Source organism: Suncus etruscus, chromosome 4, assembly GCF_024139225.1.
Source record: "Suncus etruscus isolate mSunEtr1 chromosome 4, mSunEtr1.pri.cur, whole genome shotgun sequence".
In the NCBI taxonomy this organism is placed as follows: domain Eukaryota; kingdom Metazoa; phylum Chordata; class Mammalia; order Eulipotyphla; family Soricidae; genus Suncus; species Suncus etruscus.
In genome coordinates, this window is record NC_064851.1 from 45,164,897 (window position 1) to 45,192,445 (window position 27,549).

The 27,549-nt window shown below is 38.2% G+C and overlaps 1 protein-coding gene across 1 annotated transcript in view; it reads right to left on the reverse strand.

Moving 5' to 3' along the window:
- GLMN (glomulin, FKBP associated protein) overlaps positions 1 to 27,549 on the reverse strand; it is a 53,246-nt gene that overhangs the window by 18,105 nt on the left and 7,592 nt on the right. Inside the window, exons 3-10 of the mRNA XM_049772218.1 lie at positions 22,946 to 23,062; positions 21,119 to 21,227; positions 19,483 to 19,720; positions 16,603 to 16,705; positions 12,156 to 12,343; positions 9,022 to 9,075; positions 1,000 to 1,030; positions 805 to 894 (exon numbers count right to left, since the gene is read on the reverse strand). Coding sequence (XP_049628175.1) covers positions 805 to 894; positions 1,000 to 1,030; positions 9,022 to 9,075; positions 12,156 to 12,343; positions 16,603 to 16,705; positions 19,483 to 19,720; positions 21,119 to 21,227; positions 22,946 to 23,062 — 930 coding nt within the window. The remainder of the gene's footprint in view (positions 1 to 804; positions 895 to 999; positions 1,031 to 9,021; positions 9,076 to 12,155; positions 12,344 to 16,602; positions 16,706 to 19,482; positions 19,721 to 21,118; positions 21,228 to 22,945; positions 23,063 to 27,549) is intronic.

A 27,549-nucleotide genomic window follows, 5' to 3' on the forward strand; every position in this document is an offset into this window, starting at 1 on the left:
AAAAGAAAAAAAATCAGGATTAGCATACTGTGAAAAGTCATGTTTTTCTTTTTTCTTTTTTTGTGTGTCACACTCAGCAGCATTCAGGGCTCACTCCTGGCTCCTGGCTCTATGCTTAGAAATTGCTCCTGGCAGGCTCGGGGGACCATAAGGGATGCTGGGATTCGAACCACCGACCTTCTGCATGCAAGGCAAACGCCTTACCTCCATGCTATATCTCCAGCCCCAATTTTTTTCTGTTGATGTTTTTTTACTTAAATGTTTGACATGGTTATCAAAGAACCAACTTGGATATGAATAAAAATCATGTTAGGCAAACAGACAGGAAAAAATTTTATTTCCAGTAAGATTCAGTGCATGACTTAGTAGGAATTTTAAGTTATTGATTTATGAGCTAAGTAAAGGAATTTCATTTCCTAGAGTCCATATGAGTTCATATAGAGTCCATAGAGTTCATTTCCTAGAGTTCAAAAAAAGTGTTCAAGGAGAAAATTATGTTTTTTTCACTTGATCCTATATTGTCAATTATGGTTGTCACTTGCCACATATACTGCTATCTACAATCTAAGATATATAAAAATCCCTTCTTTTGTAATTAGCTATGTTGAAGTGTTCAGTGTAGCTAGTAGCTTTCATATATAAAAGAACAGCTCTGCTATTATCACAGAAAATTTTACCAGGGAGTATAGCATTAGCACTTAATAACAAAGTGGGAAAGAAGTCAAAATAAGAAATAGGATACATTGTGTCAAAATAAGAAATGGGTTACTTGTATATGTATATACAAATATATATTTTACTTACCAGAGGTACTGTAAGAAAACTCTTGATTTCTAAGTACTGGTGCAGTAGACTATTGTCTTCTAGTCTCAATAAACCATTCTCTAACAGATCCTAAATTAAGATAGATATATGTGTATTTTATCAGTTGTATCTACTGTATTTGTTGACCTCACTATATTTAAATTATAATAAGTGCAAACAACAATGAAAGCTTACCAAGCCTTTTGAGAAAACAGATTCTTCTGTTCTGGAAAAAAATATTAAAACATATCAGTATGATTTTCTAAACAGCTTTACCATGACTCATTTTAGAAAAAGGCAGAAATTGAAATTCGAACTACATATTATTAATGAGAAATTCTACTGAAGAACTTAGTTTTGGGGAAAGGGGAGTGCTCTGCACTCAGGGAACACATCTGGCCAGTTTGGGGGCCAGATGTAGTGCCAGGGATTGAACCCATATCAGCTGCATGCAAAACCAACTTTACCCTACTTGCTAAACTCTCTCTCAGCCTGAACTAAGAATTCTTAGTCCAATTTTAATTTGCCTTTTGCTTAAGTTAACTACTCAGGATTTATTTCTTGTTATTAAAGCAATAGATCTACAATAGCAAGTGCTAAGAAAGCAATTATACATTACTATAGAGCATATTATATATTCTAGAAATATGTCTAATATATGTTTGCTAAAAATTAAATACCTTTTTTTTTCTTTTGGTTTTTGGACCATACCTGGAAGTGCTCAGGGCTTATCTCTGGCATTGCACTCAAGAATCACTAGAGGCGGTGCTCAGAGGACCATATGGGGTGCCAGGAATCAAATCCAGTCGACCACATGTAAGGCAAGCACCCTACCCACTGTAATATTTCTTTCTTTGACCCTTGAAATCTTTCTAGATGCTATGGTTCTTTAAAAGTTTATGATAACTAACTTCATAATTTCTTTTTTCTACTTTTATTTTTATTTATTTATTTATTTCTTCATTCATTTTGGGCGACACCCAGCAGTGCTGATGGGTTTCTTCTGGCTCGTACTCAAAAATCAGTCCTGGCAGGCTTGGGGGACCAAATGGGATGCCAGGAATCAAACCTGGGTCTGTCCTGGGTCTATGGCTGTGCTATCACTTGGCCCCTGCTAACTATATAGTTTCTTTTCTTTTCTTTGTGAAAATAAGTTTGTTTTTTTGTTTTGTTTTGTTTTTTGATTTTTACTTTTATTAATCTAGTAAATAAACATAAGGGATGAATTTCTCTAACAGAAGATAAAAATAATAATGAAAAGTTTACCTCGGAAAGCACCTGTCAAATCTATTTTTTAAAATTATAATCTTGGGACCTCGGGCGCGAGCGCGAACTGGTCGTCCCAGTGAGCCACGCAAGGTGCAGAATGCTTTTGAAAGCCAAGGACTCTTGACTGTGGAGAGAGCATAAAAACCGGCTAACCTTTGCAAAAGCTGGCTCCCTGTGTGTGACACCAGGCGGGGAAAATCCGCGAAAGTACACCGGCCCAGTGGGGCTCAGCTGTGAAAGACTGTGAGTGTGACCTGTCTATGTCTGTCTACTGTCCTCTTGCATGAAACTCTTGCGAGTGGGGCAAAAAGAGGCTCCAGAAACCTCACTCGCCCAGACGCCATTTTCAGGGAGGGACTTCAGAGCATAAAAACCGGCTAAGCTTTGCAAAACCCGGCTCCCTGTGTGTGACACCAGGCGGGGAAAATCCGCGAAAGTACACCGGCCCAGTGGGGCTCAGCTGTGAAAGACTGTGAGTGTGACCTGTCTATGTCTGTCTACTGTCCTCTTGCGTGAAACTCTTGCGAGTGGGGCAAAAAGAGCCTCCAGAAACCTCGCTCGCCCAGACGCCATTTTCAGGGAGGGACTTCAGAGCATAAAAACCGGCTAACCTTTGCAAAAGCTGGCTCCCTGTGTGTGACACCAGGCGGGGAAAATCCGCAAAAGTACACCGGCCCAGTGGGGCTCAGCTGTGAAAGACTGTGAGTGTGACCTGTCTATGTCTGTCTACTGTCCTCTTGCGTGAAACTCTTGCGAGTGGGGCAAAAAGAGGCTCAGAGGAGCACGGCCGCTCCGCTTCGCTACGCGGCCGTGCACTCTTTCTAAGGAAAGAACTCCATTGCAACAAGAAGGAAAAATCACACTAAGAACGGCGCTATATCACAGAAGCAAACATTTCTCTCTGGACTGTCTTCTCTGTTGCATGCTCGGGCCTAAGATTTGTCCCAGTGTGAGGCTTCATCCACGGAGGACTCCCCTCCCTTAGAGGCAAGTCAGCCCATCCAGAAAGGGAGGAGCCAGAGGAGTGTGCTGCCTACATCATATAGACAATGAATACCACTACAACACGTAGAAAAACCCACAATACAAGTGTGACAATGGGGAAACAACGCAAACCAGCATCAGACATAGAGAATGAAGATGACAATTCTGAGGACCAGATAATGACTGAACAACTAATCAACCTCTCAGATAAGGACTTTAGACTAGCAATATGGAAGGTGCTCAACAGACTCCAAGAAACCATGGATCGAGTTGAACAGAACACTAATAAGAACCAAGAAAATATGAAGGCAGAAATGACAAAACTCCAAACTGAAATAACATGTCAACTAACAGGACTGAAAAAGTCAGTAAACGAAGTGAATGACAAAATGGATAAGCTCTGGGACAGGGTATCAGAAGCTGAGAATAGACTTGGTGCTGTGGAAGATGAGATACATAACAATTCCATACAGCAGGAGAGATTGGACAAAAAACTTAAAGCAAATGAGCAGACAATGGAAAAATTAGTCAAAGAATGGGAACAGACGAAAATAGAAGTCTATGATAAGATCAACAGAAACAACTTAAGAATCATTGGAGTCCCAGAGACCCAGGAAGAAAATTTCCAGGAAGAATCAATGGTCAAGAACATCATTAAAGAGAAACTTCCAGAGCTAAAGAATATATGTGATCAAATCCTGCATGCCCGAAGAGTACCAACCAAAAGAGACCCCAGAAAAACCACCCCAAGACACATCCTAGTCACAATGACAAATCCCACAGATAGAGACAGAATTCTGAAAACAGCAAGATCAAAAGGGGAAATCATGTTCAAGCAAGCTTCCCTGAGATTTACAGCAGACCTGTCACCAGAAACGCTCAATGCCAGAAAGCAGTGGTGGGATATTGTGACAAGACTGAATGAAATGAATGCTTCACCCAGAATACTATACCCAGCAAAACTCACTTTCCGGTTTGATGGAAGAATACATGGTTTCACAGACAAAAAACAGCTCAGAAACTTCACAGACACAAAACCAGTCTTAAGAGAAAAACTGAAAGACCTAATCTAAGACAAGACTACCCAAAAGACACACCAAATTTTGAAATAAAGATGGCGTTAAATCCCAGGACAATTCTTTCTCTCAACGTCAATGGACTAAATGCACCAGTTAAGAGACACAGAGTGGCTAAATGGATCAAAAAACTCAATCCAACCTTCTGCTGCCTACAAGAAACGCACCTGAATAGTCAGAACAAACATAGACTCAAAATAAAAGGCTGGAGAAAAGTTATCCAAGCAAACAACACACATAAAAAAGCTGGAGTGGCCATACTAATATCAGATAATGCAAACTTTATACTCAGGAAGGTTGTAAGGGACAAAGACGGACATTTTATATTAATCAAGGGGTACGTAGAGCAGGAAGAATTCACTCTCCTAAACATATATGCACCGAATGAGGGGCCAGCAAAATATTTAATACAACTGTTGACAAATCTGAAAAATAATATCAACAACAACACAATAATTGTGGGGGACCTTAACACGGCTTTGTCAACACTGGACAGGTCAACCAGACTGAAACCCAACAAGAATATACTAGACCTGAGGAGAGAAATGGAAGAAAGAGGCCTAGTGGATATATATAGGACACTCCATCCCCAGAAACCTGGATACACATTCTTCTCCAATGTACATGGGACATTCTCCAGGATAGACTACATGCTGGCACATAAAACATACCTCCATAAGATCAAGAGGATAGAAATTTTGCAGGCTACCTTCGCTGACCACAAGGCTCTGAAATTATTTGTGAACTCCAAAGGGACTCAGAAGAAACACTTTAACACCTGGAAGTTAAACAGCCTCATGCTCAATAACCAGTGGGTCCGAGATGAAATCAAGGAGGAAATAAAAAGGTTCCTGGAAACAAATGACAATAAAGACACAAACTCTCAGAACTTATGGGACACAGCAAAAGCAGTACTGAGAGGAAAATTTATAGCTTTGCAAGCACACATCAGGAAGGAAGAAGGAGCTTACCTGAGTAGCTTAATGACACAGCTAATAGAACTAGAAAATGCTCAACAAAAGGACCCAAGAATAGGAAGACAGAAGGAAATAACAAAGCTGAGAGCAGAAATCAACGAAGTGGAAACTCAAAAAACAATCCGAAAGATCAACGAAAGCAGAAGTTGGTTCTTTGAAAAAATAAACAAGATTGATAGACCACTGGCAAACCTAACAAAGAAAGAGAGAGAGAGAAACTTGATAACTCGTATCAGGAATGAAAAAGGAGAGATCACTACTGATATGACAGAGATTCAAAGGGTAATCAGAAACTACTTTGAAAAACTCTACGCCACTAAAAATGAGAACCTGGAAGAAATGGATAAATTCTTGGACTCTTATAATCTTCCACGGTTGAAGGAAGAGGATGTAGCATATCTAAACACCCCCATCACCATTGATGAAATTAAAACAGTAATCAAATGTCTGCCGAAAAACAAAAGCCCAGGTCCAGATGGATTCACTAATGAATTCTATCAAACTTTCCAAGAGGAACTACTGCCAATCTTGGCAAGACTCTTTCATGAAATTGAACAAACAGAAACACTTCCAAATAGCTTTTATGAAGCCAACATCACCTTGATACCTAAACCAGACAGAGACGCTACCAAAAAAGAAAATTACAGACCAATATCACTGATGAATGCAGATGCAAAGATCCTCAACAAAATCCTGGCAAATAGGATTCAATGCCTCGTTAAGAAGATCATCCACTACGATCAAGTAGGTTTCATCCCAGGAATGCAAGGCTGGTTTAACATCCGTAAATCTATCAACATAATACACAACATCAATAACAAGAAAAATAAAAACCACATGATCATATCAATAGATGCAGAGAAAGCATTTGATAAGGTCCAACACCCATTCTTGATCAAAACTCTCAGCAAGATGGGAATGGAGGGAACCTTTCTCAATATAGTGAAGGCCATCTACCACAAGCCAGTGGCAAATATTATCCTCAATGGAGAAAAACTGAAAGCCTTCCCTCTAAATTCTGGCACAAGACAAGGCTGTCCTCTCTCACCACTCCTATTCAACATAGCACTGGAAGTACTTGCTATAGCGATTAGGCAAGAAAAGGATATCAAGGGAATCCAGATAGGAAAGGAAGAAGTCAAGCTCTCACTGTTTGCAGATGACATGATACTCTACTTAGAAAACCCTAAAGACTCTATCAAAAAGCTTCTAGAAACAATAGACTCATATAGCAAGGTGGCAGGCTACAAAATTAACACACAAAAATCAATGGCCTTTCTATATACCAATAGTAATAAGGATGAAATGGACATTAAGAAAACAACCCCATTCACAATAGTACCACACAAACTCAAATATCTTGGAATCAACTTGACTAAATATGTGAAGGACCTATACAAAGAAAACTATAAAACTCTGCTCCAAGAAATAAGAGAGGACACACGGAAATGGAAACACATACCCTGCTCATGGATTGGCAGGATTAACATCATCAAAATGTCAATACTCCCCAAGGCATTATACAGATTTAATGCCATCCCTCTAAAGATACCCATGACATTCTTCAAAGAAGTGGATCAGACACTTTTGAAATTCATTTGGAACAATAAACACCCTCGAATAGCTAAAGCAATCATTGGGAAAAAGAATATGGGAGGAATTACTTTTCCCAACTTTAAACTGTACTACAAAGCAACAGTTATCAAAACAGCATGGTATTGGAATAAGGATAGGTCCTCAGATCAGTGGAATAGGCTTGAATACTCAGAAAATGTTCCCCAGAGATACAACCATCTAATTTTTGATAAAGGAGCAGGAAATCCTAAATGGAGCAGGGAAAGCCTCTTCAACAAGTGGTGTTGGCACAATTGGATAGCCACTTGCAAAAAATTAAACTTAGACCCCCAGCTAACATCATGTACAAAGGTAAAATCCAAATGGATTAAAGACCTCGATATCAGCCCCAAAACCATAAGATATATAGAACAGCACATAGGCAAAACACTCCAGGACATTACAGGCATCTTCAAGGAGGAAACTGCACTCTCCAAGCAAGTGAAAGCAGAGATTAACAGATGGGAATATATTAAGCTGAGAAGCTTCTGCACCTCAAAGGAAATAGTGCCCAGGATACAAGAGCCACCCACTGAGTGGGAGAAACTATTCACCCAATACCCATCAGATAAGGGGCTAATCTCCAAAATATACAAGGCACTGACAGAACTTTACAAGAAAAAAACATCTAACCCCATCAAAAAATGGGGAGAAGAAATGAACAGACACTTTGACAAAGAAGAAATACGCATGGCCAAAAGACACATGAAAAAATGCTCCACATCACTAATCATCAGGGAGATGCAAATCAAAACAACGATGAGATACCACCTCACACCCCAGAGAATGGCACACATCACAAAGAATGAGAATAAACAGTGTTGGCGGGGATGTGGAGAGAAAGGAACTCTTATCCACTGCTGGTGGGAATGCTGTCTAGTTCAACCTTTATGGAAAGCGATATGGAGATTCCTCCAAAAACTGGAAATCGAGCTCCCATACGATCCAGCTATACCACTCCTAGGAATATACCCTAGGAACACAAAAATACAATACAAAAACCCCTTCCTTACACCTATATTCATTGCAGCTCTATTTACCATAGCAAGACTCTGGAAACAACCAAGATGCCCTTCAACAGACGAATGGCTAAAGAAACTGTGGTACATATACACAATGGAATATTATGCAGCTGTCAGGAGAGATGAAGTCATGAAATTTTCCTATACATGGATGTACATGGAATCTATTATGCTGAGTGAAATAAGTCAGAGAGAGAGAGAAAAACGCAGAATGGTCTCACTCATCTATGGGTTTTAAGAAAAATGAAAGACACCCTTGTAATAATAATTTTCAGACACAAAAGAGAAAAGAGCTGGAAGTTCCAGCTCACCTCAGGAAGCTCACCACAAAGAGTGATGAGTTTAGTTAGAGAAATAACTACATTTTGAACTGTCCTAATATTGAGAATGTATGAGGGAAATGTAGAGCCTGTTTAGGGTATAGGCGGGGGTTGGGGGGGGAGGAGGGAGATTTGGGACTTGGGTGATGGGAATGTTGCACTGGTGATGGGTGGTGTTCCTTTTATGACTGAAACCCAAACACAATCATGTATGTAATCAAGGTGTTTAAATAAAAAAAAATTAAAAAAAAAAAAGAAAAAAAAAAATAAAATTATAATCTTTTTTTAAGCACCATGATGACAAACACGTTTGTTAACCACATAATTTCTATGGCAAAAATATCCAGGTCAGGTCAGAGTGATTGATAGATAGTACAACACATGCAGCCAACCTGGGTTCTATCTCCAGCATTTCATATGGTACCCTGAGCCTGCCAGGAGTGATTCCTGTATGCAGAGCCAGGAGTAATCCCATATGTGGCCCCCAAATAAACATATGAAAAATATCCAGGTTCCAGGTTTTAACCATGCAAGGAATTCAAGGTGGTATTTTGGCTCAATTACTAGACGTTTGAAAATTTCAAGGCTATTAAACTTAAGATTCAAATTCAATATGTATTCTTATTATGTGACTAAAACATTAAGCGTGTAAAATCATACAGAATAAAAGTAAATTTACACATTTAATAACTACTCATGCCAGGTGACCCTGTGAAATTCTTGCCTGGTTTGCTGAGGCTTTGAACATTTGCCTTGTTATAAATCTTCCTTCACCTGGGATTGATATCAATTGATATCAATAGGATTGATGTTCCTTGAGGAAAATACTAAAACTATCTCCAATGATAATTTAATCAAGGTACAGCCAAATAAAATAGCCTAATTTTGTAAAATGAGCACAAAAATTTAAATATCTATCTAGAAAAATTATTCTTGAGATGTTAAGTGGTCTTACCTTTGCAGAAAGACTTCAATGTGCTCCATATTAAACTGCAATAGGTACAATGGGCTAAAATAGACCAAAAATTAATATATATCCATATAGATGAAACCATATACACATATATATACATACACTCTAAGAAAATTTATATATATTAAATACACTTATAGGGACTTTTGGAGTCCAATTATCAAATACTTCAGAAAATGATCTTTCTTGAAGATAAGGTCTTTATGTAATTAATTAAATTGAAGTCATTACTTAGATCCTAGTCCAATATAACTGCTGTTCTTTTTAAAAAGGTATATATAGCTATAGATCCATACCAAAAAATAAAAATAAAAAACCCAGGGGGTGGAGTTACAGCACAATAGGTAGGGCTTTTGCCTTGCATATGGCTGACCCAGGTTTGATGATTGGCATACCACATGGTTCCCCAAAACAGCCAGAAGTGATTCCTGAGTGAAGATCCATGAGTGACCTCTGATTACCACTGGGTGTGGCCCAAAAAACAATAAAATAATAAAAACTCAGAAAAATGTGAACAGAGTCATTCACAAAGGAATAACACTATAAAGGTAGAGATGAGAATGATGCATTTACAAATCTAGGAACATTAAGCAAGGAGTACCAGTAAATTACACAGACTAGGGGAGAGGCTGAAAAATACTCAGAAAGAACCAATCTTTCACAAACTTGACCCTGAACTTCTAGACAATAAACATCTACTCTTTTACCTAGTTTGTGGTATTTTATTAAGGCAACCCAAAATGCGGCACATGCCAAAGTCCTATTTTGGTAGGAAAGAGTGATTAAGAGTACAGCCACTCTGGTCAAACAATGTTTAAATTCCATTTATCCAACTGATTGATTAGTAATGTGATTTTTGGATGTTTATCTTAACTAAGCCTTTTTTTTCTTTTTTGCAGTTCCACAAATTAAACCTAGATCCTCTTATATGTAAGGCATATGCTCTCTCACTGAGCCACATACAGTCCCTCAAAAGTCTGACTTTCATCTATAAGATAATGCCTTATCCACAGGGTTTTTATTTTAATAATTTTTATTGAGACCAATGTGAATTACAAGTCTTTCACAGTTATATTTAAGGTACATAGTGACAGTGAATTAGGGCAGTTCCTACCACCAGTGTTGACCTCCTTCTGCCACTGTTCCCAGCAGGCATCCCATCCTCCACCCTTAGCCCCCTGGTCTGCTAGTGTAATAGGTCGCTTTTGTGTATAGCTTATTGTAGTTTCGGTCTCTTGATTCTATTGTCATTGACTTGGGTTGGGCATTTAGACCTGCTCATTTTTTATTTCCACTCAATGCTCATGAGACTGCTTTGCTCCTGGGACCATCCACTTCCTTTTATTTCTCAATCTATAAGAAGACAGAAATATGAGGCAGAACAAGATGATTCGTGTTCTATGGTTCTGTTCTATTTAAAAAAAAAAAAAAAAAAAGGAAAGCAGGCAGGAACTCCTGTCTAGAAGCTATAAATATAAATTTAAAAGAAGAAAAAAAGGGGGGGCTGGTGTGGCAAGGTTTTTTTTTTTCTTTTTTGGTTTGGTTTGATTTGTTGTTTTTTTTTGCATAGGCACAGTAAGTATTGGGGAAATTAGAAAGGAAATTCCCTTGGCCTAAGAGATACAGTGTGTCTCCACACTTGAAGCATACTGTCATGAGACCAACTACAGGCTCCAGATATGTACATTGTTGAATCCCAAGGTCTTTCTTTAATGGTGACTGGAAACATTCTGCTCAGTTGTGGTTGTCAAAATCAGTCCTGTGTACTTAGAGTCTCACAGGGTTTTTATAAAGTCATCTCATATTTATAGTTGTAAGATACGTTTGACACATTGTGAACAAATTGTAGGTTTACATATATATTTTGTTGTTTATTTTGTTGTTGGTTTTGGCCCCACACCCAGCATTGGCCAGGGCAACACTCAGGGATCACTTCCTGTTGGTTCTCACTGGACCATATTGGACGTGTACAAAAAAAGTGCCCTACCTGCTGTATTATTGCTATGAACACTTTATTGTAATATTTTTAATATTTGAATATAAATATATACCCCAATATATTCATACATAAAGTGTAAAAGTGCATAAAAAAATAAACCCAAAGTCTACAATATACAATTCTTATCATAGACTTCAAACATTCATTATACTACTATACACCCACTTTTCAAATAGTTTAGATAAACTTAGTGGATAAAGAGAATAAAGTCAGTATAATAACAAGAAGATTCAACCTAAATTGGTGAGATTAAACTTTTCTTAAAAAGAAATATTTAAATCTAAAGAAGATTCTAATTATAGCGATTCTAATTATATCCTAATATATAATGGCCAAAAAGGTGAAAGACACAGTTGAATGAGAAACTGAAGGGTTGGTATTACTGGAGCACAGTAAACAACAGGAGAGAGATACTAGTATATAAATTATAATAATCAAGCAGAGAATTTATCATGTACATGTTTGTCTCATGTGGAAGCATTTTAGAGCTTTAGAAGTAACTAAAGAGTATTTAATACAACCTACTGTTAAAGCTTCACTTTCCAGTGTGTTGAGAGTAAGTTAGATTATAAGTAACTGAAAATGAACATATAAAATACTAAGAATCACAGTAGTAATTTCGTGAAGAAATGTTAATTCAATCTGCCATGTGGATAACTGATAGTTCCTTTATTTTCTAGGGTGGTTCCAACAGCTTCAAAAGTACTTTTTTTTTTTTTGGTTGTTTTGGGCCACACCCGTTTGATGCTCAGGGGTTACTCCCGGCTAAGCGCTCAGAAATTGCCCCTGGCTTGGGGGGACCATATGGGACGCCGGGGAATGGAACTGCAGTCCTTCCTTGACTAGCACTTGCAAGGCAGACAGACACCTTACCTCTAGCGCCACCACACCGGCCCCCAAAAGTACTTTTTAACTCTTCTTGTCCCTTCATCCCTTAAATAAATCTCAACTCAACTCTCTTTGTTACTTAACAACCACTTGGTCTAAGCGATTATAGAAGTTTTGTTTAAACTTTATTTAAAACATATTACATTAAGTAGCGTGTTAAACATTAGCTAAATATGTGTGATTATATTCCATGTAGAATATATTAATAAAACAAAATACTACTTCCTACCTGAAAACCATTGGAAATTGATCAATACTGATGTTCTGTACAAATACTAGATATGCCAGAGAAGCCATGGAGTCTTCTAATTGTCTGTCTTCTTCTTCCTCAAATTCAAGATAATTCCAAGTCTTCTTTTTCTTTCCATGATTAAAAATCATTTTGTGGAAAGGGTATCCAATTGCAGATAAAAAGCCCTAAAAATGACCCAAAAAGGGATATTCATATTCTCATGTGAACAAGTTTTCATGCTTGAGTGAACAGGACTGCAGTTTTATCTTTCATTATTGAGGAGGAAAAAACTTCAATAAACAAGGGCATTCCTCTACCTCTTATCCTACTTGTAATCCTAGTATATTAGAAAGCACCAGACCTCAAAAGTTAAGGAGTTGATTTGAGTTTGGGTCCTATAACTTATTAACTATAAGATATTGGATTAATCATATAACTTCAGATGCCTTAGAGAACAACATAAAACCTATATTAAATATATGTAACAAAGATCTGCAAAAATACCACATAAGTTATGGTCATCACAAATTATACTAAAGAAGTCAACAGGAAATGCAAAAATAGCAGAAACAGAACAAATGCAGAAACTGCATATATTCGGTCATGTATGCAATAAATAATTGAGTACTAGGCACTAGGCCTGACATTATAGGGAATTATAAAGTCAGAAAGACTTTTCCAGCCTTCAGGGAGTTTAAAATTTCAGCTGATCCCAGATGGTTCCATTAGTCATTTCAGAACACAAAAAAGACTCATAAAAATCATTCTCAGTCACGAAAGACTGCTATTCAGCTTACCAGATGCTAAATATATAATCTCAACTTTTCAAAGTTGCAAATTCTTATTATAGCTATAGAAGACAAAAAAATATTGTATGTAGATTCCAAATATCCTCTTTATCACACAATTTCATTTACCCTTCAGTCAATGCTTACATTTTTTTTTTTCAGAGAAAGAATAGCCTTTTAACAAATCGTGTAAAAAAGAATAATTGTATAATTAGATTAGATGATACTCTTCCGGATATTTGAGATTAACTTGCATCTAAATTTGAGTCTCCACCACATATTCATATATCATTCAGCCTTTTTCCACAGCTCAAGAACACAACTTCTCCTCTACCACTCAGGGCAGTTTCTGCCCTTTTCAGTAATGCTTCTATATTATAGCCCTTGGAAGGGTCAAGCAGTTGGATAGCAAAATGACTTGTGCAACCAGAGGGATCGCTGAAGTCATCAATACAGTGGTTACTGTTGCTTTTCCAGCTTAACAGAGGATTCCTCACTTCATTTTTTACCCTGACTACAGCTTCACTGTGGGCTGCTCTGTGTGTCCTGTCACTTCATTCGAGTTTTAATGTCCTTCAACTGAGACTTAGAACCTCTTCCCTCAACCTCATCTGATGCTTGCTAGAGGTTAGAGCTAGATGCTTGCTCTGTCTCGTAACCGCTTGAACTAAGTACAGGTAGAAAGCAAACAGGATTGTAAAACGAATGTGGGGATATTTAAAAATGCCATTTCTTTATGATTTATTGTCAGTAAATGTTTAATTTGTATACCTGTTTATATGCCTAACTAGCTGTGGTTGTGTAAAAATTCCTTGGGTGAAAAGAGCTCAAGTTTGGAAGAAGTCTAAGAAGCCCTACTGGCTCACTGCTGTAATTAAACCAACTGATTTCTAATGAGCTGTTCATCCTTTCACACTTCTTACATTGCAAAGTGGGAAGGCAGCAGTGGAGGGTGGTTTGGGAAAAAGCTTAGTACTTTCCTTGATCATTCTTCACTTTCAAACAGAGTATTTTTTGGAGGGATACAAGCCATGCTACCCTATCTGTTTTATGCTGATTTCTTGCTCACAATCTTTTCAAACATCAGTTATTTTTAGAAAAATACAATGTTTATGCTTGCTAATCCTCTAATAAGTCATCTCCTAGTTCTTGATTTCTGAATTTTAGTGACCTTAACATTTAATTCATTTCAGCAAATTCGGGACTCTGTCAACATTTGGAGCTCTTTTATATTAGACACCTAAATTCCAATATGCCATTTTTCTGACCATAACCTCTTATCTTCTCTCCTCAAACCTGCTTTTCCTGTGATTCCTTCATTTTATCCTGTGTGAGCCCTCCTAGTTAAACTATCTGTACCCTGTATTTCCTTTATTGAGATCTATCCAATAAAATGCTAGGCCTGAAAAAAATTTACTACAATTCATATTCTCTATTTCTAAATCAAAGCAGTTTAGTTGTGAACAGTAGTGAAATGGAGCAAATTCATACAGAGACACAGGCCGTTATCACTACTGTTTTTACACAGTTATCATTATTGGCTTACAACCACAGACAAGAGCTTAGCACTAATAGCTTTCCACTGTCTTTATCCTTTTCCCTTGGCATGTCAAACCAGATACTTGAAGGCCACACACACAAAAAAAAATTCTACTACTTTGTTCATCTTTCCCTTAATTCTGGTGATATTTCCCCCCCAGTGAACTCATTTAAAGACTTCCTTATTTCCAAGCATTATTGAATTATTAAAGAAAAAATTTGAAATATATTTCATATATAACTGTATGTATTTAGTTTTTCTAATTTACATTTATTTATTTATTAATTTTTTTGGTTTTGGGGCCACACCCGGCAGTGCTCAGGGGTTACTCCTGGCTATCTGCTCAGAAATAGCTCCTGGCAGGCACAGGGGACCATATGGGACACCGGGATTCGAACCAACCACCTTTGGTCCTGGTTTGGCTGCTTGCAAGGCAAATGCCACTGTGCTATCTCTCTGGGCCCTTACCTTTATTTTTTGTTTACAATGCTACCAATAATGGTTTCTTGTGTATATAATTCCACTACCACACTAATCACCAATATATGCATCTCCTCCCCCAAGAAGTCCAACAACCTTTTTACCTTTTCCCACTTAACTCAATCTTTTGTTTTGTTTTGTTTTGTTCAGCCACACCCGTTTACTGCTCAGGGGTTACTCCTGGCTAAGGGCTCAGAAATTGTCCCTGGCTTGGGGGGACCATAAGGGACACCGGGGGATTGAACCACGGTCCTTCCTTGGCTAGCGCTTGCAAGGCAGACACCTTACCTCTAGCACCACCTCACCGGCCCCATCCCACTCAACTCATTCTTAAGAGATTCCTTTCATCTAGAAATCTGAGGTCAGTGTTTGATTTTCAGTCATAATATCCTATTTCTGCTGTAAATAGCATACCAATTCTTACCACCTTCCCTACAGGTATTATTGAACCTATGCTCAGCTGTCTGTTTTTCAGCCATTACTTATTTCAAGTATTCTATTATTCAGCCTTTCATCTTTTGATCATTCCTTTTAGTAACCTATCCAACAACATGTCAACTTGTCAAGATCTACAATCTAGTGATCCCATTATTCTTTCACATCATCTCATTTCCTTACTGTGTCCTAATCAATAAACTTTGGTCAAGAGTTACTCCCTTGCACACATGTTAAGTAAGTGGCCCTTGCCTTCTCCTGATTTGTAAGCTCACCCAAGTTCTCTAATTTAATCCAATCCAACTTTCCTTTTGTATCACATCCATGTGAGTACAGCTCATAAACACAACTGAAGACTCACAGCCATAATGACCACTGACTTGAAATTTACAACTATCAATCTCAAGCAGAAATTTTTCTATTTTTCATGTTACTTCCCAATCTAGCATCCTAGCACATTAAAAATATTCAATGTGAAAAGGTGAATTCATTTTTTAAAGTAAGATTTACTGAGAGGGAAATCTGGCTCAACAATAGAGCACATGCCTGATATGTAGAAAACTGAATTTTGCCTCTACTACCTCCAATAAAATATTTTATTGTTGGGGCCGGAGAGATAGTACAGCGGCGTTTGTCTTGCAAGCAGCCGACCCAGAACCTAAGGTGATTGGTTCGAATCCCGGCGTCCCATATGGTTCCCCGTGCCTGCCAGGAGCTATTTCCGAGCAGATAGCCAGGAGTAACCCCTAAGCACCGCCGGGTATGGCCCAAAAGCCAAAAAAAAAAAAAAAGGATCAGGAAATAAAAGTAAGTGTGGAACCATGCAGCTCAATACATCAGTCTACACTGTGGAACAAGCCACTACAATAATTTATAGACTTTATGACAAAGTGAACACAGGAGTATATATAAAGATTTTAGACTATTCTACCTTATTAATATTAACATAATACAATTTACATAATACATGAGAATATGGCACGACAACATTTTTGATAAAGCATATAAAATCAGATGTACTTGGCTGGAACTATTGTGTGAGGGTAGGGCACTTGCCTTGGATGTGGTTGACCCAGGTTTGATCCAAGCATCCTATATTGTCCTCCAAACTCAGGAGTAATTCCTGAGCACAGAACCAGGAGTAAGCTTTGAGTATCACTGGGTGTGGTCTTAAAACAAACAAAAAGTTAGATTTACTTACTATTATTGCAGAGGCAAAACATCTTAAAGGATTATTTCCAGCTTCTTCAGACTGCTCAAGGAATTGTGCTGTCAGCAAAGGGCATTTCAAGCTTTTGAAACAACTAAGGTATAAGAAATGGATAGCTCTAAGTATAACATTGCTTAAGTATAAAAACTCTACTTCTATAAACCTATATAAGTTAATCTTACGTAAAAAATAACAAATGCACTAAGTAGCCTATAAAACTGGTGATATGAGGTCCTTCTTACTAGTAATGGGGAAAGCTGGAAACATTATTAGATGATTCAGCATTTATGAGATTTACTTCCAGATGTGAATACTATTAATGGATAATGTTTATCAGAAGACCAGAGCTAATCCATGATGAAATATTCCACTACCTATTTCTTAACTTAAAATATCTAAAAGTATCTTTTTCTTATTAAATAATGGATTTTATAAATAGCTAAAAATATACATAGTAGGGGTGTTGGTGCAGCGGTAGGATGTTTGCCTTGCACACGGCTGACCTAGGACAGATCACAGTTCGACCCCTGGCATCCCATATGGTCCCCCAAGCAAGGAGCAATTTCTGAGTGCATAGCCAGGAGTAACTCCTAAGAGTCACCGGATGTGGCCCCCAAACCCCCAAAACATATTTTTTAAAATCTATTTTAAAAATTCATATATATGGGGTCAGAGGGGTGGAGCAAGAGGTAAGGTGTCTGCTTTGCCGTGCTAGCCTAGAATGGACTACAGTTCAATCCCCTGGCATCCCATATGATCCCCCCAAAGCCAGGAGTGATTTCTGAGCATCTAGCCAGGAGTAACCTCTGAGTGTCACCAGGTGTGACCCAAAAACCAAAAAAAAAAAAAAAAATCACCAAACATATATATGTATAAAATATGTATGTATGTATGTATATATGTATATACATACCAGGGGCCAGAGCATTAGCAAAGGGGGAAGGCATTTGCCTTGCACACGGCTGATGCAGGACGGACTCGGGTTTGATTCCACAGCATCCCACATGGTCCCCTGAGTCTGCCAGGAGCAATTTCTAAGTGCAAAGCCAGGAGTAACCCAAATGCCACCAGGTGTGGCCCCAAAACATAAATAAATAAATGTTTATTTTAAAAAAGAACAGCAAAAATTAAAAAAATATATATATACACACACGCACATATCACAGACCATAGTGATAGCACAACAGGTAGGGTGTTCACCTTGCATGCATCCAAATGGGGTTCGATCCCCAGCAACCCAAATGATCCCAGAAGCCTATCAGGATTGATTTCTGAGTGCAGAGCTAGGAGTGGCCCCTGAAGTGCTGCTGGGAATGGCCCCGAAACCAAAAAAAAAAAAAAAAATCTAAGGTTTCCTAGCCTGACAAAATAGAAAGCTTTAGTCCCAAAATATTAAAATCATTGGTTCATATAATTCAATAACCTAATCCAGTCAAAACAATGTAGTAGAATATAGCATAAATCCCATAGACGGATTTAGAAAAATAGTAAGCACATTATATAATAAGAAACAAGGGAAATTTCAATGAAATAGAAAAACTATTGAGGTGTTGTAGTGTTCTAGTTTAGTTTTCAGATAGTAAGACTTTAAAATCAAAGAAAATAATTTATACTTAGAACACTTCTTGATTTGTTCTATTCTCCCTTGCTAGCCATACTGGCCAATACATATAATCTGAGTTACCTCTGGAGTGAATGCTCCTATGCTACTGTTGATATAGCAGAATTAGATGTTCCCTTTTTTAGTCAAGTTGAAGGAGCCAAAACTGGTTCTCTCCTGCTGTATTCAAAGGGAGAGCAGTAATTCATCCCAGCCATAGAAGGATTAATATTTGTTTCTTCTACTTTATTATTCATGTATTATGATGAAAAAAATCACTTCTTAGAATATAACATGAAAATTTGATAAATGTATTTCAATTTTTTTTTAATTTGGAGGGCAAAGGGTCTTCTAGTCAGTGTTTATAGTGCTTGGGAGCAACTTTCAGCATTATTTTATTTATTTATTTTTTTGGGGGGGGCCATACCCGGCGGTGCTCAGGGGTTTCTCCTGGCTGTCTGCTCAGAAATAGCTCCTGACAGGCACGGGGGACCATATGGGACACCGGGATTTGAACCAACCACCTTTGGTCCTGGATCGGCTGCTTGCAAGGCAAACACCGCTGTGCTATCTCTCCGGGCCCATGCATTATTATTTTTAGTTTTTAGGAGTCATATCCAAAGATGCTCAGGGGTTATTCCTGTTCTGTACTCAGAAGCGACCCTGTTTGGGAACTGTATGTAGTGCCAGGAATCAAACTGGAATGGGCAAAGCAAATGCCTTATCCCTTCCCAACTGACTGGACAGTTGTATTCTAGGGCTTAAGGATGTGCTGTGCCCAGACCTTGTGGTGCTGGACCATCTGGACCACTCAGCAATGCTCAAGGGACTACTTATAGACTACTACTAGTGCTCAGGGTTCATGCAGGGCTAGAAATCAAACTGGAGTCCTGTACATATAAAGCGTGAGCACAAGATGCCAGGGCTTTAATTTTTATTATTATGCATGTATATGTATTGTATTCCTTATTTCTCTAAAATTCAAAACTGAAGATTTATATTTCTGGTAAAAATAATTCAACATAAAATAAATGAACAAAGTCAGGGGGCTAAAGGAAGCAGAAGACAGCTTGATGGCTTGAAGTATCTAGGCTAAGTAAGAAGCTTTAAACTTTTAACCCCTGCTGCTTTACATGCTTTACATGTGCTGAGCCAAACAGTACAATCCAATTCTCTGATCCCTAGAGGGAAATGGGGGGAGGATGAATAAATAAAAACTGAACTACCAATTACTTAAGTCTACTGTGAAATATTCTTTAAAATATACTTACAATTTCAGTAATTCCTCTTTTAACTTTTCATTTTCTAGTGAGTTTTCTTTATCATTGATGACTTCTTCCACAAAAGGTTTAGTGAACTCTATTAAAGCCAGACAACACTGACAAAGTCCATAGTCATCTGTTTGCATTTGTTCTTTAGTGTATGGAACCGGAAGCAGAGACAGCTGACTCCAGATAGTGGATAATGTTAATCCAACTGAATATGACTTGTTACGAAGTTTCTGAATTACTAGACCAGAGACCAATTGTTATTCACTGACTGCTAAATCAGAAGTTCCCAAACTTATTTGGCCTACCAACTCCTCAATTTCAGAAATAAAAACCAATTCAGTGCCCCACACAGAAACCTACCTTCTTTAAATGAACAAAGTGGCCCTCCAAAAGTATCAGAAACTATTTTCAACTCCCTAAATCATTCCTAAATCTAAATCTCCTAAACCTCTCTAAGTCATTGAGAAATACAGATAAAAGTAAATGTAAATGTAGAACTTATATATACATTTTCATATCTGAGTAACTGATATCACCATAATAGATCATAGTTGACTTGGCAAAAGTTTGATATAATTAAAAGAAAATACCCTGTGATAAAGCACTATTAAAATGAGAAGTAATGATTTCATATTTTTATTTTTAGAAGATGTTGACATTTTATTTATTTATTTGGTCATACTGAGTGGCGCTCAGGGGTTACTCCTAGCTCTGCACTCAGAAATCGCTCCTGGCAGACTCAAGGAAGTAAATGGGGGTGGTGGGAATTGAACCAGGGTCCATCCTGTATTGGTCGCATGCAAGGCAAGTGCTCTACCACTGTACTATGTCTCCGGCCTCAAGAAGTTGAAATTTTAAATGGTACAAAGGAGCTGAGCATTCACATTTAAAACAAAATTTATCTTCTGATTCTTCTTTCAAACTTTATATGTAGGCAATCATGTAAAAATGTTATCTTTTTCCATGGACAAACACTGTGTCTTGCAAAGGCCTTGTACTCAACATCGATACTACTCTTAATTTAAGCTCTATCTTGCTATTCCCACACCCAACTCTGAATGCCAATGTTGAGATACAGTATTACTGCAATACTAATAGTTTGAGTACTGCAGAACAGACAGTACAGAAGCAATTCTTAAAATAAAAAAAAAATTCTTAACTGCAGATATAAAATAAGGCAAAAGGTATAGGTTACAACTCACCACATGAAAAACAGCGTAGTGAGGAGTCAGAGCAAAAGTACAGTGGGCAAGGTACTTGTCTTGCACACACTCTACCCAGGTTTGATTTCCAGCACACAATATGGTGATCCTTAACACCACCACCAGAAGTCATCCCTGAGCACAGATCCTGGAATCATCCTAAGCATAGCCCAGTGTAGCCAACTCTACCCCTCAAAAAAAAAAAAAAAAAAAAAAGAAGAAGAAGAAAAAAAGCACTGTATTCAACAAAAAAGTATTAACTTAGTACTCTGTGCTGGGTATCAATCTCTTCCTATTTGGCATTGATACTACTTGTCTAAGCAGAACACTCAAAAAATAGACATAAACTTTATTTTGTACATGTTGATATTTTGAAGTAATATCAAGACATGAAGCTAAAACAAGAAACACTTATCTATCATAAAACTCATTACCTGTTTGTAATGGCTGAAGCAAAAGAAGAATAATCTCGGATATCTGTTTTCCAGAAGGCTCTTCAATCAGTTCAAGCAAACCCAACAATAATTCCTTTGGATTACATAACTATAAAAATATTCACAATTGAACCTGTTTAATAAAGTTGTATTTAAAGCCACATGATTACTATTTTTAAAAGAAGTCAATACCAAGAAAATATAATTAGTTTTGCTTAATAATTTATAAAATACACCTGTGAAACATGGACCTGTGATCATCAAATCACTGTAAAATTAAAAGCCAGTAAAAATCCAAAAGATCTTGGGGTAAGAAAAAATTATATATAGACTAGGGCAGGGGTTGGCAACCTTTAAGACATAAAGAGCCACTTGGACTCATTTACTAAGAAAAAAAACAACCTGGGAGCTGCAAAACCAGAGTGACATTTAAAACAAATATAGTTCTGCATACATTGATTCTTATCTTAATGCTATATATAGGATCCATGCGGTTAGCTGTTATCTGAAGAAAAATAGAACTTTTTCACTTAACAATGTAAAACATATATTTGTGCAAATTAATAACGAATTAAATATGTAAGTGATACTGCTCCCCAAACCCCTACTATCGGCAACTGATGTCGGAGCCTCTGCAAAGCTTCAAAAGAGCTGTGAGTTGCTCACCCCTGGACTAGGGTAAGAAAGCATGCTTCCTAAACTGATGTTTCCTCTGGGTTTCGTCTGACTATTCTAAAGATACTTTAATTGCCCACAATTTCTAGCAGGTGTGGCTTCTGTCCCACTCTTTCAGGATACTAGAAAAGGATACCATTTCTAGCTCCATTCTCTTTGATTTTTTTTTGCTTGTTTTTTTTTTTTTTTGGGGGGTCACACCCGGCAGCGCTCAGGGGCCTGTCCTGGCTCTACGCTCAGAAATCGCTCCTGGTAGGCTCGGGGGACCAAATGGGATGCCGGGACTCGAACCACCATCCTTCTGCATGCAAGGTAAATGCCTTACCTCCATGCTATCTCTCCGGCCCTCTCTTTGGTACTTCCAAGTGAACATACCACCTCATTTGTTTTTGTGCAAGTCTTCATGGTTAATAACTGGCATAAAGTTCCCTCCTTCCAAGGATGTTTATATTTGCATTGACCTCTAAATAGCCTTGTGTAATATCCTTTTTCAGAATTTATCTTTCTTACCCATCATTTTGACATAACTATTAACCATTTATCTTTCTGAGACCCTTTCTGAGGTTGTATTTCCTATTTCTATTTCCATAGTGAATGCTTGCCTTCTAGTTATTTCATTTTCTCTTAAGGCATTGGTCTTCAAACATTGGTCCATAGACCAGTGCTAGGCGACAGGTACAGAAAGGGTGAAACCCCGGGTCGACCCATCTTGTTTATAACTGCTGGTCCATGGACCAGGATGTAGGACAGGTGCTAATCTGCAGGTATAGAAAGGTTGAAGAATACCCTAGTTTAAGGAATATACCACAGAAGAACACATTAAAATAAATTCCAGTTCTAACAGTGGAAAAAACAAATTTCATGTGGCCTTCAACTCCCAGTCTAAACCCTGAACTTCATATCAGAATTACTGTTACTTTTTATAATTAGGGGTTCTAAAGTTCTTCTTGGATTATAATTAGTGGGTCTGGGATGAGGTTGCTCATTATTATATCCAGAAATCCTAAGGAAACTGAAAGTGTCCAACTGATCAATAAGGTTGAATCTTCTTTCCAAAGATTACCCTCTTGAAAAAATTTTCACCAAACCAGTGTTAAAAGATAATTTAAAATACTACTCTATGTTGTGACAGAGAACCAAATTTTAACTTACCTTTACCAGTAAATCAAGCATTAGAGAATATTTGTTTTTATCATTCTCCTTATCATTCCATAAAAGGCATCGAACAATAGGACCAACAAGATTCCAGCCCATATTCTTGATGATTACCTGTAAAAACATTTTAGAGTAAAGCAAACACTGCCATCTATAGGATACTCAGAGCCAGCTTTCCTTGTGAGGAGGAAATTTCCTCTACAAGCCTACATTCTCACCTTTTCTAGCTTCATTCTGTAGGTGAGGTTGATCTCTGCATAAAACTCCAGTCTCTTTCAAAAAAAGAAAGTTCCCTCTCCTTGTGGGTCCTGGTAGTTGTCAAGCCTTCTCTGTTGTAGGCTCCACATCCACACCTCACCCTCTTCTTGCTCTATTCTCCAAAATTACATCCACAACCTGAACCCGCACCTCTGTTCTTGCTGCTCGTACCTGAACTAGATGGCTACATAAGCTCTATTCATACCTCATGCTACACTCCCTCCGACCTCCGGCAGTGAACCCAGAGACTTAAAGGTAGCTCCAAAATAAAAACTTCTTGATACTAATACCTCATTCTTAGCTTCATTCTCCTTCCTATGGGATAGCTTTCACATGGCAGTGGTGATGATAAGAAATTGCAAAGCCTTAAATTGCAGTCTGAGGAGAAGTAGTGGCAAGGTGTTATTGAAAAGAGCCTGACAATTCACATAGATCTCAAAAATCAGAGACAGGCAGAAAAGGCAAAATGCAGTATTTAGCCAAATCCACCAGAGCTCTCATGAGGGTGAATTACCTTTAGAATTACCTTCTAAAGATTAACCTTCAGGAGTTGGAATGATAACACAGTTGTAGGGCGTTTGATTTGCACATGGCCTACCTGGGATGGGTTGATTCGGGCATCCAATATGGTCCCCCAAGCCTGCCAGAGGCGATTTCTGAGCACAAAGCCAGAAAAACCTCTGAGTGCCGCTGGGTGTGGCCAAAAAAAGATTAAATAAAAAATAAAATAAAGATTAACCTTCAGGAGCCAGAGCAGTGGCACGGAGCGGTAAGGCATCTGCCTTGCTAGCGCTAGCCTAGGACGGACCGAGGTTCGATCCCCCCCCCACCCCCGTGTCCCATATAGTCCCCCAAGCCAGGAGTAATTTCTGAGCGCATAGCCAGGAGTAACCCCTGAGGTCACCGGGTGTGGGGCCACACACACCCCAAAACGTTTAACCTTGAGATAGAAAAGCCACTAAAAAAAGTCTACCAAGCTCAGTGATTGAAGAGTCTATAGTACCAACCAGCTCTGTAAACTCTCACAACATGATAAGGATATGTAATGAGCTCAAAGGCAGGACGGTAGATAAAGCATGAGAAAATAGCAATTAGAAACGTCACTGGAGAGTATAGTTCATGAAATTAAAACCACAATGGAAGGCCTCAGCAACAAAAAAAAAGCAGCTTAGGAAAGACATTGGTAAGGTCCAAGATAAGATACAGAAAAACTCTAAAAAACAAAAGGTGAAAATTCTATAAACAAATGAAACACATACCAGAATTATGAGATGAATTCAAGAGGAACAATAAAAGCATCATTGGAGGTCCTGAGGAAAAGGAAAGCAAAGAAATCATAGATAATAACTTAACTATAGTTGAGACACTCAGCTGATTCGGGAGCCCCAAAGGTTCCCTGTGGAAATACACCCAAACAGGAAAAACTCCAAGATGACATTGTATCCTGAATGATGAAAGCCAAATATAGAGATAGAATACTGAAAGCCATTAAGATCAAAGAGAACTGACAAAACTTCCAATGATTCACAATAGATTTGTAAAATGAAACTATATGCAGAAGAGAATAGAGGGATATAGTTTACCTAACCAAAAATACTCTCTCCAGCTAGATAATCATTCAGATGTGAAGGGATGATACAAAGTTTCATGGATAACCAACAGCTTAGGAAGTTCATACCCTTCAAACTTTAGTTTTTCAAGAAGCTATACAGGAGCTTCTCTAAAAGAGAAGAAAAACTTCAGAAACACGAAGATCTACAAAATTATAACAATACATTGCTTCACTTCCATAATCTTATTTGATATCAATGACCTGAACTCGCCTATCAAGGGATAAAGAATGACAGAATATGATTTTAAAATGAACTGAGGTGAGTGTGCCCAGACAAGAACTCAGCCAGGAGAAAATAAAAGGACTATTCTGTTGACCTACAGTGATGGGAGCAGCTGCAGGCTGTGGGTGGTCTTTGAACTAAAAAGCACCATTTTGAACTAAACTGAGGTAAGTAAGCCCAGACAAGTGCAGTTTCTCCTCTGCTCTGTAGCTGCACATTTATTCTAATCAAGGAGCACTACTACAGCACATAAAATAAACTGCCACACTACAAAGGTCACAAAGAAAAAGTAATGCAGAACTCCACCACACTTAGTGAATGAAGATGACAGTTCTGAAGATCCAGTGAACATCAGCCACCTAAAAGCCTCTCTGATCAGGACTTGAGAGGGAATATTGAGAATGGTTAAAGAACTTAAAAAAAAACCATGGAACTCCAACAGAATGGGAGAAATACCCAATACCCAATACCCATCAGACAAGGGGCTAATATCAAAAATATACAAGGTACTGACAGAACTTAACAAGAAAAAACATCTAACCCCATCAAAAAAAATGGGGAGAAGAAATGAACAGACAATTTCTCAAAGAAATAAAAATGGTCAAAAGGCACATGAATAAATTTTGCTCCACATCACTAATCATCAGGGAGATGCAAATCAAAACAACTATGAGGTACCATCTCACACCACAGAGACTGGCACACATCACAAAGAACAAGAACAATCAGTGCTGGCGGGGATGTGAGGAGAAAGGAACTCTCATTCATTGCTGGTAGGAATGTTGCCTAGTCCAGCCTTTATGGAAAACAATATAGAGATTCCTCAAAAAATTGGAAATTGAGCTTCCATATGATCCAGCTATACCACTCCTAGTGAGATACAAAAATTCAATATAAAAATTCCTTCCTCACACCTATATTCATCGCAGCACTATTTACAATAGCTAGCCTCTGAAAACAACCTAGATGCCCTTCAACAGATGAATGGCTAAAGAAACTGGGTACATATACACAGTGGAATATTCTATAGCCGTTAGGAGAGATGAAGTCATGAAATTTTCCTATACATTGATGTACATAATGCTGAGTGAAATAAACCAGAGGGGAAGAGAGAGACAGAATAATCTTACTGATCTATGGATTTTAAGAAAAATAAAAGACCATTATGTTATAATTCCTAGAGATGAGGGCCAGAGAACCAGCTTATGGTATGAAGCTTACCACAAAGAGTGGTGAGTGCAGTTAGAGAAATAACTACACTAATAACTACCATGACAGTGTTAATGAATAGGAGAAGTAGAATGCCTGTCTCAAATACAGGTAGGTGTTGGGGGGAGGAGGAAGACAGAAGTCATTGGTGGTGGGAATGCTGCACTGATGAAGAGGGGTGTTCTTTGTATGACTGAAACCAAACTACAATCATGTTTGTAATCAAGATGTTTAAAAACAAAACAAAACAAAAAAACATAGAACAGCCAATAAAACTCAAGAGAATATAAGAGTAAAAATTAGAAAACATCAAACAGAAATATTATGACTTAAAAACTTGGGAGGCGAAATGAAAAGTTGTTGTATTAATAAAATATAAGGTTCTAGGTTGGGGTGAGGCCTTTCTTGGCATAGCATGGCGCCTGTAGCCCTTTTGGCTGGCGGATCTGAAACACAGTATAATGGCCTAGAAATAATCACAAGCAGTCATTTAGAGTTTCAGTGGAGTCAGCTTGGTTTATTCCATGGCCCTATCCACCATGCACTGACTTTGCACCATGTCTGCCTAACTCATCTCTTTCTCTCAAGAGCTCTTTTTCTGTCTCCCTTCTTGCTCATCTCCAAGGTTCCTTGCTACTTTTTCCTTTGTCCCCTTCCCCCAGGCAACACCCTTTGTTCCAAACCTCAGACCCCTCCCAGGTGTGGGTGGGTCTGACCATCCAGATGAGATAAAGGGGATGTTGGGGGGAGGAATACCCAGAAAGCCACATCAGCAGAGTAACAGCTACTGAGAAAGAATCAGTGAGTAGAAGACGAGCTGCATAACACCATTCAACAGAAGAAGTTGGAAAGGAGCCTTAAATAAATGAACAGAAGATATAAAAAGTGACAAAATAAGTGAACAGACGGGGCCCGGAAGGTGGCGCTAGAGGTAAGGTGTCTGCCTTACAAGCGCTAGGATAGGACGGACCGCGGTTCGATCCCCCGGCATCCCATATGGTCTCCCCAAGCCAGGGGCGATTTCTGAGCTCATAGCCAGGAGTAACCCCTGAGCATCAAACGGGTGTGGCCCAAAAACAAAACAAAAAAAAAAAAATAAGTGAACAGACAAAAATAAACCCTTGGGATAAATTCAACAAGAACAACATAAGAATCACCAGGATACCAAAGAGTCAGGAAGAAAACTCCTATGAATAAGCAACAGTAAAAGATATCATCGCTGAGAAGTTCCCAGAACTAAAAAGTGCTTGCACTCACACTCTGGATGGCTAAAGAATACCAGCTAAAAGAGATCCAAAT